This window comes from Phoenix dactylifera, unplaced genomic scaffold, assembly GCF_009389715.1.
Source record: "Phoenix dactylifera cultivar Barhee BC4 unplaced genomic scaffold, palm_55x_up_171113_PBpolish2nd_filt_p 001820F, whole genome shotgun sequence".
Classification (NCBI taxonomy): Eukaryota; Viridiplantae; Streptophyta; class Magnoliopsida; order Arecales; family Arecaceae; genus Phoenix; species Phoenix dactylifera.
Genome location: NW_024069113.1, coordinates 53,606 through 64,628, shown reverse-complemented (window position 1 = coordinate 64,628; position 11,023 = coordinate 53,606). Strand labels below are relative to the sequence as shown.

The following is an 11,023-nucleotide window of genomic DNA, read 5'->3' as shown; positions in this document are numbered from 1 at the left end:
ATCAATTATCACATATACAATAACTTTCTCTCAAATTCGATACATTTCTTATGTACCCATAGGTGCTATATTGGATTTGAATCAGATTTCGGATCAATCTATATTGATTGACTGCCTCCATTATGTTGTTGCTAGCAAATACCACTGTTTTTAATTTTGGATCTTCCAAATCATTCCCGCAGTAGATCCGGACCGATTTTTTTTTGATCCTTTGATAAAAAGATTCATTCTCTTCATAAAAAAGAGGAGGTAGAACCAATAAAGATGGATCAGAAAAAAATATACTCAATATAATCATGTACTCAATATCTGATATGTATAATAACCATAAAATATATTTGTACCGAAATTAATTTAAAAATATATCGTCACATGCCAAACTGATACAAATCTCATGATGCAAATCCAATGATACAAACTAATAAATATATATATATATATGGTGATTCAAATACATGGATTCTTACCTCTATTGAAGACTGACTAACACAATAATCACTGACCCGTTTCAAGCTTTACAAGCTAGGGTGCAGAGTACCCCGATGAAAAATTTCTTGCGCAGATGACTATTTCTCTATAGAATCAAACTCGATTACTAAAAGAAAGTCAAATAGTAGACTAGTAACCTATACCGCCTACTGGCATCCACCAGAGGTCCATCACCTGGTCCCTCGAGTCCCTATTACCATCTACCCGGATCAACTAGAGAGAGACAACAAGAGAGAGAAAAAGAGGAGGAAGAAGAACGAGAAAATAGAGAGAGGAGAGAGAAAGAGAAAGAAGAGTAAAGAAACCCTCTCTCTCTCGATCCTCCTACCTTCCCCTTAGCAAGACCAAGGGGGTGGCAGCCGTGGTGGTCCTCTCCCCACTCGATGGCGGACGGCGGCAGCAAAATAGGGCAATGAAGACCAAAACGTACTTGTATTGGCGATTCGCCGGCTCCAAATGGCCAAAACAATGGCTAGATATCGAGAAAGAAAGGGAAGAAGGCGAAGAGAACCCAACTCGGTTCGGCCAGGTTCTGGCAAGCCCTTTCTGATGACGAATCGAAGAGGAAGCTTGAAGAAGAAGAGCTTGAATCGCAACGATTCAACGATTAGAGTGGAGAAAATCAAAGGAGAAGGAGAAGAGTTACATAGGCAAGATCCTTGAGTTCGAATGGAACTCGGATTACCCTCAGAGATTTGGTCGTTTCTATCAAAAACTAGGAGGAAGAAGACTCCTAGTCAGGGTCTTCTTCCCCGATCCCCTCACATGACTAGCACGGGTCGAGTTCGGGCCTGGTCTATTTAGGCCAGCCCACAAGCCCACAGGCTGGGCTAGTTGAGGTTTGGCTGGGCCTGGCCACTCCAGGCCGGTCCACGAGTCCAAAAATTTGGGTTATTACATACCGAGTCCTATATTTGTTTTACATTAGAGAGGTCTTAGGGATTTAGGCATGGCCAAAGACTTCAATTATTTATTTGTAGCTAGATATACTTGGGTTGTTGGACATCTTGATTTATCTAATTCAATCTTCGCAACTCTTAGGGACTCATTTTCAAATTAAATTTAGCAATTAGCATTAGAATAAAAATCAATTATTCATAAGATCCTTATCTGAGATTATAATTTAATCCGACATATAATGTCGCAATCAAATATAACTCTACCCTTATAACCCCAGTCAGACCAAAGCTGTAATCCATACCCGGCCAGTTTGAAATATGAATAAAAAGAAACTGACCCATATTATACCCAAACTCAAAAATCCCAGAATCGTACCGGGCGTAAGCAGCATAGGACCATGTCAATTGTTGCCACCCCTAAACGTACAGTAACAAAGAAAGATTACTCTTTAAACATCAGCTTGAGTTGAGTAAGTAAATTAATTCCCACCAAAAAACTAGAGCAAATTAATTGGGATATCCTGGGACCAAATGCAGGAAGTACTCCTATGCAGTAATGGTAGAGCAATGAAGGTATTTGGTCCTTAGTAGTTGGTAGAGATCTATCTATAAAATCAAGCAGTAAAGAACGAGAAATTTCATGATTCTCTATAGTAAAGAGAGAGATTGTTACGTAAGGAATTCAAACATCCCATTTGAACAACAGAGCCTCACAGGGGGTTTCATTTAGAGTGGACACACATTTTTATCACAATCTAAAGCACGACCAATGCCATGCAGCCAAGAATCATGCTCAAGATATTGATCCTTGATGGTTCCAACTGAATTTTAACATGTCAAGAGGAAAACCAACCTTTATGTGTTACTGCTAATAGGTGGATTATATCATATTCAAGATTGCCTCCTGAAAAATTTGCAGCAAGTCACTGCCTTGCAGTTGCTGTGTACAAGCATGTAAATAGTATGGCGCTTCCTCCAAGACTGTGGAAAACTTTGATGGTTCTAGATCATGATGTATGGATACCACTTCTATCATTATTACTATTGCGTACGAGGAATGCAACAGGACCCAATCTTGCAAGGCAGAAAAAATTGTGGCATGACAAGATTGTTGTATTTGACAGTGGAATTATGGCATAGAGCACCGATAGTTGAGAAATTATTAGGTGGACCAATGAGATTATATGGTCCACTATAATTTTCCCCTCTTCTTTCTTCTTTTTATGTGTAATAACAACAGCATCTAATAATTTCTTTCAGTAGTTTTCTTTTGAGAAAAAGGTTTATCCTTTTTGTGGCTCTTTTTATGGGTGTGTGTATAGATATATATGTATGTATGCATGTATTTTTTCTTTGGCAATCATCCTTAACTGTGCACCTCATATTAATTTGAGGGTGCATCTTTTTGTGATCATTTTCTTTTGTACACTAATGCGGAGGATTAGAGTGCTTGGAAGCCAAGTTTGCTAATCCAGATAGAAGTCCCATCACAATTTCCGATCGTCCCCGACTCTGAATAGCAGAGCCCAACCCTATCCAAAGAAGCCAGTCTCTTTTGCTCATCTTTAATTTCCTCCCCACCTGTCATTTAACATCCCAATTGGCAGTTCCTTGGCAGCCTCTTTCGCATTTTATTTCGGAAAGTATTAATGTTGAAGACTCTGGAGCCACCTTGGTCAAGAAAACGGTTGGAAGATTCATCACTTGGCTGATCCCCTCCACAGCCTATTCCCTTGCTGTAAAGATATATAACCACCACCCCTTCAAAGAGCTCCAAGCTCGATTTAACTCCACCCCACCAAGGCTCGCTTCCTTTGCTCCAAGATGGAACTAATGCTTCAAGCCTTCTGGTCCGAGATTACCAACAACCTCCGGATCTCCGACGTGGCTGTGGTGGCGCTCGCTCTCTTCGTCCTCAGTGCCACCGCCCGGCGGCTGACGGAGAAGGGCCCCATGATGTGGCCGGTTCTGGGCGCGATCCCGACTCTCTTCTTTCACCTCAGCAACGTCTACGACTGGGCCACCGACGCCATCGCCCGGGCCGGCGGCACCTTCCCGTACCGCGGCATGTGGTTCGGCGGTGCCCATGGCGTCATTACTGTCGAGCCGGCCAACATTGAGTACATGCTCAAGATTCGGTTCTCCAACTTCCCCAAGGGCCGGTACTACCGCGAGCGCTTCGGCGACTTCCTCGGCGATGGCATCTTCAATGCCGACGACCAGGGGTGGCGAGCCCAGCGGCGCGCCGCCACCGCTGAGATGCATTCCGGCCGCTTCGCCGAATACTCGGCGGAGACCGTGCGAGAGCTCGTCAACCGCAGGCTGCTCGTGCTGCTCGACAGGCTGTCGGCGGCCGGGCAGAGCGTGGACCTCCAGGACGTGTTCCTCCGGTTCACCTTCGACAACATCTGCACCGCTGCTTTTGGGGTCGACCCCGGCTGCCTCGCCGTCGACCTGCCGGTGATCCCCTTCGCCAAGGCTTTCGAGCAGGCGACGGAGCTCACGCTGTTCCGGTTCATCGTGCCGCCGTTCGTGTGGAAGATAATGAAGCATCTCGACGTCGGCTCCGAGAAGCGGCTCAAGGTGGCTATCCGAACAGTCCACACGTTTGCCGAGAAGACCGTGTCGGACCGGCGAGCTGAACTCCGAAAGCTCAAAGGATTGGATAAGCGGTCCGATCTCCTGTCGAGACTAATGGAGGCCGGAGTCAAGGAGGGTGGTCATGGCGGCATGGAGTGCAATTTCTCGGATAAGCTTCTCAAAGACTTCTGCATCAGTTTCATACTCGCTGGCCGGGACACCAGCTCGGTTGCACTGGCCTGGTTCTTCTGGCTTCTGCACCAACACCCTCAGGTGGAGGAACGGATTCTCGATGAGATATCAGAGACCATCAAAAGGCGGCAAGACGAAGTTTGCCGCCCGGACGACAACATCGTCTTCACGGTCGAAGAGCTTAAAAGAATGGAGTACCTCCAAGCAGCGTTGTCGGAGTCCCTTCGACTGTATCCGTCGGTGCCGCTCGACTTCAAAGAAGTGCTCGAGGACGACATTCTCCCCGATGGGAGCGTAGTCAAGAAGGGGGCAAGGGTGTTCTACTCGATATACTCGATGGCGAGGATGGAGCGGATATGGGGGAAGGACTGCAGGGAATTCCGGCCAGAGAGGTGGATAAAGGATGGCATACTCGTCACCGAGAGCCAGTTCAAGTATACGGTGTTCAACGCCGGGCCGAGGCTGTGCGTCGGGAAGAAGTTCGCCTACATGCAGATGAAGATGGTGGCGGCGTCGATACTACTGAGGTACCGCGTGGAGGTGGTGGAGGGACAGGAGGTGAAGCCCAAGCTGACCACCACCTTGTACATGAAGAATGGGCTCCGGGTTACCTTTAGCAGGAGAGAGGGGTTGGCCACCCTGCAGTGAGTGGTGTGCAGAAAAAATTATAATAGCAATATCCAAAAAATTCTGCAACTATGTAGAAAAACTTAGCATTCGTCGTCTAGAATGATTTGAAGATAGCCTGCGACAACAAACAAAAATAAATAAATAAATAATAGTTAGGGCGACACAAGGTAGTACATACGTTTATGCTAGAAATTTTCTCTGCCTCTCCAATTTTAGTATAGTGGCTCTCGAGGAGAAAAACCACTGCCTCTCCAATTTCTATATAGTGGCTCTCGATGAGACAAACCATGGCCAATACGCATTTATATGGGCTGTATTTTGGATGGAAAGGAAACCTAACGCTGAGGTTAGTTTTATTTTGGGACCTTCCATCAAGCGAATTTATCCTTAAAACAGACTCGTACCTTTCATACCACACTAAAAGCAACTACCGAGATGGACCACATTGAGCTGTATTGAGTTTTGATGGTCTAACTTATTTTTAGCAGTAAGAAAATCCAGTAAGCGGCAACCTACAATTATGAAAAATTCTACTAAGGTGCTCTTGATTTGCAGAAGGGTTGTAGAGACCTCATTGGTTTGTGATAGGTCGCAGTCAGAGGAAGGAGCTAGTTGAGAGAGAGAGAAATGGTTTATTTACTCCTCTCTTTAGGTGAGAGAAAAACCCATGTAAGCAAAGTTCTACTTTTTTCCTGAGGTGAGAGCAACTCGGTTACAACAAAAAAAGAAAGCAATACCCAACCTAAACTATCTCCTCCTCCTTCCCAGCTCTTAATCCCCTCCCCATGACGTGGTACCGGAGCCTTCACTTATCAACTCCTTTCCCCACGTCCTCGCTTCGGAGCATCGCTACTATCTTTCTTCCCATGTCCACATGGAAGCCAAGCCATCATGCGTCATCACCTTTCCCCACGTCCTCGCTTCGGAGTGGCTCTACCACCTTTCTTCCCACTTCTCATGGGAGCCGAGCCATCGCGCGTCAACAGCGCGCCCAATGTCCGCGCTTCAAGAGCATGCATGGTGGTTCTTCCTCCTCCGTCTTCGCGACGTGGTTCTTTCTCCTCCATCTTCACGACGTGGCTATAAGCGGAGCCACGTGCATGGCCCCTCGTCGAGAGCCCTCCTACTTCCTGCTTCATCGTGGTAGACTCCTCCATTTTCTCCTGCGAACCAAGCTCGGAGCTGTCAAGGTGGCTATCAAGGTCGTGGCTGATGGCAACCAGGTAACATGGGTTTGGCCTACGGACTCGCTGAGGCCTGGCAGGTTTGAGAAGCTCATCGCTCCCATCATCCCCTCCCCCTTCAAGCAAAACCTTGTCCTCAAGGTTTGCTCCGAGAGACTACTCCTTCATCAGTTCATACTCTTCCAAGTGGCGTCTTCTTCAAGCAATGAGCGCCACTATACGAAGATTTCTTCTGTAAGCTTCCCTCCCTTGCGGACCCATTGATAATCCTTAACCAATTCAGGCTCGAGCATCAGGTTTCCGTCCTCTTTTATTGATGGCAGATCAGTACAGGAGGTCTGGCCTTCTCCCATTTTTCTTTTGAGAAGCGAGACATGGAACACCGGATGGACTTTAGCAGTCTTTGGTAGCGCCAACCGGTATGCTACTGATCCTATACGCTCAGTTATTTGGTAGGGGGCGAAATATTTCTGAGCTAGCTTGTCGGAAGACGGTTTGTTGCCGATAGGGAGGGAGTTTTAAGTACACCCAATCTCCTTCTTCAAAGATCACTTTCCTCCACTTCCAGTCTTCCTGTTGTTTCATGCAGTTCCATGCCTTCTCCAAATTTTCCTTCAACTCCTTCAACAATTGATCGTGATCGACTAGGCTTTTGTTGATCTCATCGACGGCTGAAGCTCCTTCCATATACTAGGCAATTGAAGGCGGAGCTCTCCCGTATAAGGCTTAAAAATGGAGGCATCCCGATGGTCAAATGGAAGGTGGTGTTGTACCAATACTCCGCCCAAGCTAGGTTGGCCTCCCATGACTTGGGAAACTAACTGCATAAACATCTGAGGTACTGCTCTACACATCTATTCACCACTTCAGTCTGGTCGTTCGACTATGGATGATAAAATGAACTCATGTTAAACGAGGTTCCCTGGAGTTTGAAGAACTCTCGCCAGAAGGCGCTCACAAACATAGGGTCTCAGTCACTCACGATGGACCGCAGCATCCATGTAAACGTCCGATTTGATTCACAAAAAGCTTGGTCACCCCCTTAGCAGTATATGGATGGGAGTTTGAAGAACGCTCGCCAGAAGGCGCTCACAAACATAGGGTCTCGATCACTCACAATGGACCGTGGCATCCATGTAAACGTCCGTTTTGATTCACAAAAAGCTCGGCCACCCCCTTAGCAGTATATGGATGGGAGAGAGACAAGAAATGAGCATATTTGGTTAGCCAATCAACGATGACCATGATCACGTCCTTGCCCCTGGATCGTGGTAACCCTTCAATGAAGTCCAAGGAAACATCTTTCTAGACTTGCGTCGGTGTTGGTAGAGGTTGCAGTAACCCAGCCAGAGCCTGTGCTTCATACTTATGCTGCTAGGAGATCGCACACTCCACTACAAACCTTTGAGTATCCTTCTTCATTGATTCCTAGTGGAAGGCTTGAGAGATTCATTTATAGGTTCTCAACAACCCTGAATGACCGCCGATCTTGGTGTTATGGAATTCCTCCATTAATTTGGAACACATGGATGATCCTGGTGGAATCAGAACCTTGTCCTTATAATATACAATTTCTCCCTTGAGTCGGTAATCTTTCATGTGGTCCGGCGCGGCGTCAAGCTGCTTAAGTTTGCTTCGCAAATAAGAGTCACGGTTGGCAACCCATATCTCCTCCCATATGTCAAAGAGCGGCCGACTGATGGCATTAAGTAGGGCTGCTTCAAGTTGGCGAGACAAAGCGTCTGCGACTGTATTCTCCTTTCTAGGCTTATAAACGATCTCATACTCATACCCCAAGAGTTTGGCAACCCATTTTTGCTACTTCGGCGTACTCATGCATTGCTCTAGGAAATGCCGAAAGCTCCTTTGATCGATGCGTATCTGGAACTTCCTTCCTAAAACGTATGGCCGCCACATACGCACTGCTTCCATGATCGCCAGCATTTTCTTAGCATAAGTGGACCATCCTTTTCCTGCTATACCCAGTGCCTTGCTCATGTATTCAATGGGTCTTCCATCCTATGTTAACGCCTCTCCGATGCCCTTGTCGGAGGCATCTGCTTCAATGACAAACATCCTAAAAAATTTGGCATCGCGAGCACCGGAGTGGACGTCATGGCTTGCTTTTAGATGATGGAAGACCTGTTCAGCCTGGGAGTTCCACTGAAACTGCCCTTTCCTCAATAGAGCTGTCAATGGTGCAGCAATGATCCTGTAGTCCTTGACGAACTTTCGGTAATACCCTGTCAGCCCAAGAAATCCCCCCAGTTCTGTCACTGAAGTTGGTTGTGGCCATTCCAGCATAGCTCGAATCTTCGTGGCATCCACCTGCACTTCCTTGGCCGAAACAATGTGGCCAAGGTACTCGACTTGCTGTTGCCCAAAAGAACATTTAGAGGGCTTGAGGTAAAACTGGTGTTCAGCGAGGATCTTGAGGGTTTCATTCAGAAGAACTAAATGCAATTCCAAGGTTGTACTGTAGACCAGAATGTCATCGAAGAAAACTAAGACAAACTTACGCAGGAACCTCCGAAAAATTGAGTTCATTGCTGCTTAGAATGTGGATGAGGCATTGCACAACCCGAAGAGCATTACCAGGTACTCAAAATGTCCATTATGGGTGTGAAAGACTATCTTCGAAACATCATCGGGGTGAACACGGATCTGGTAATAATCCGATCTGAGATTGAGTTTGGAGAAGTACCATGCTCCATGAAGTTCATCGAGCATGTCGTCAATGATTGGGATGGGGAACCTGTATTTGACGGTGGCCGCATTGAGTGCTTGGTAGTCTGTGCAGAACCTCCAGGTTTCGTCTTTCTTCTTCACTAGGAGCACCGGGGAAGAGAATGGACTTGGCTCTCCCGGATGATCCCAGTTTCCAGCATGTTAGTCACTTATCTTTCTATCTCATTCTTCTGATAATAGGCGTACCGGTAAGATCGCACATTGATTGCTGAAGTTCCTTCTCGCAAGAAAATTCGGTGGACGAATTCTCACTCCAGTAGCAACCTTCGAGGCTCTTCAAAGAGTGCCGAGTATCGGCTCAACAACTGCTGGAGGTCCGTTGGCTATTTGTCCTCAGCTATGGGTTAGTGGTTGCCCCCTTCTTTGACAAAGACGGCGAACAATTGGGTCTTTCTCGTTATTTCTCGCTGCATCCCTTGGTGATCTAGAGCTTGAGCAAGTATAGGGGGCTGTCCAGATAGTTCACACTCCCGACCGTCCCACCGAAATTTTATTGTCAGACGCTTCCAATCATGGAGCACCGGGCCAAGCAGGGCGAGCCATTGTATACCCAGAACGGCATCCAGCCCTACTATCGGCAGTGTATAAAAAGTCACCCAGAACCTCTAGCCTTGCAGCTTCAACTCCACCGGCTGAAACTTCGCTTGGCTTTGGAGAGTTTCCCCATTCACGACTCAGACCCCAAACTTCTCAATAGCATCCACTGGAAGTTGAAGCACTTGGGCGATGCGATCACTTATGAAGTTGTGGGTTGACCCGCTATCGATGAGGATGGTTAGCGGATGTCCTCGAATATGAGCAGTTACCTACATCGTCTTCGGTCCGCTCCACCCTGTTAGTGCCTGCAGAGAGATCACTGGTTGTGCATTGTTGTCGAATTCCTGTTTACCTAAAAATATGCTAAACAGATCGTTGTTAGAACCAACAAACAAACTTTAAATAAATTTTACTCTTACCTTTTCTACTCGAAGAATAGTGGTCGTAAGAGGTCGATCCACAGGGAGGCTATTGCAGTTGCATAAAAATTGAAATGTTCACTCCGATTCAAAATTGATTTTTTGAATAACGAAAGAAAATCATTACGTTGGAGATGTTGACGGATTCTCTGGTCCACCGGAGAATGTTTTCTACTTGAAATTGACAAAAAGATAGGTATTTAAATTCGAAAGGCATTTATATATTGAACTAATCAAAGAAAAGCTTTGGCATAAAATAGATGAAAACAATGCTAGAAAAATTGCAGACTGGAATATAGATTGCATGAAAGAAGATTTAATGTATTGCAGAACAGAAATTAAAATTACAGAATAAATACAACTCTCTACCCAAATAAACTCTCAAAAATTAAAACTCAAAACAAAACCTAAAATAAAACTAAAAATAAGAACAACATGCTCTGAAACTCAAAACATAACTTCTCAATTAAAACTTTCAATTAAAGTACAACTAAAAAAATACATTGCTCTCATAAACTCAAACTAAAGAAAAACATTGCTCTCATAAATAAAAAAAAAACTAAACTCAAACATAAAAATAATAAAATACTCCTCTCTTATTTTTTTTCTTTTTCTTTTCTTCCCCAAAACAGAGCTTCCCCTGTTTTTTATTAAACCAACCGAGCACTCCACCCTACTCTTCCCTGGTCTTTGGCCCACCACCCAGCCGAGAGCTCCCTTCTTCCTCTCGTTCTCCCCTTCTTATAGATTGCCAGAGCATGGAGAGGAGGAGAAACGGGCGCGGGATCTCAGGAGGTGGATTCGGATGAAGAGCACCGTGGGTGCTTGGATGCGGAGGAGGCTGGACCAGCCAGCGTGATCCGTGGATGATGAATAACAAGGCTTGCAGGAGATTGCTCGCAGACCGTTGCTCTCCCCTGTTTTCGCACGGGATGGACGCGGTGCAGATTTGAAACGGGCGGCCGGAATTGGTGCTGGGAGGCTAGGATTTGGGGGAGAATCACGGGCGGCTGAAGCGGCTTCTTGAATCGGCTGGGACGCTGCGTATGGGATTCGCTAGCTTCACGAGAAGGAGCTGAAATGGGGTACTAATCCGGAAGCTTTGGAAGAGGAGGAGAACGTGGATCCGAGCGCTAGGAGGAGCCGATCACGGTGCGGATGCGGCTGGGATCACGGGCGGAAGAAGCTATGTGGATGTGTTGTGATGTGCGGAAGAGCTGGGATGCAGGGAGGAGCCGATCATGGCCACGATGGAGGCTGGGATCACGAGAAGGATGAATGCCGACGGACTCTTGGGCTGTCACAAGATCCCTGGGAATTGGCTACTGGCTAGCACGCTGGGGAT

At 46.3% G+C, this 11,023-nt stretch overlaps 1 protein-coding gene across 1 annotated transcript; it reads left to right on the top strand.

Moving 5' to 3' along the window:
• Positions 1-2,787: 2,787 nt before the first annotated feature.
• LOC120109110 (cytochrome P450 86B1-like) lies at positions 2,788-4,903 on the top strand. Its single transcript, XM_039122852.1, has one exon. It carries the CDS (start codon positions 3,213-3,215, stop codon positions 4,806-4,808), a length of 1,596 nt encoding a protein of 531 aa, XP_038978780.1. The 5' UTR covers positions 2,788-3,212; the 3' UTR covers positions 4,809-4,903.
• The last annotated feature ends 6,120 nt before the right edge of the window (positions 4,904-11,023 follow it).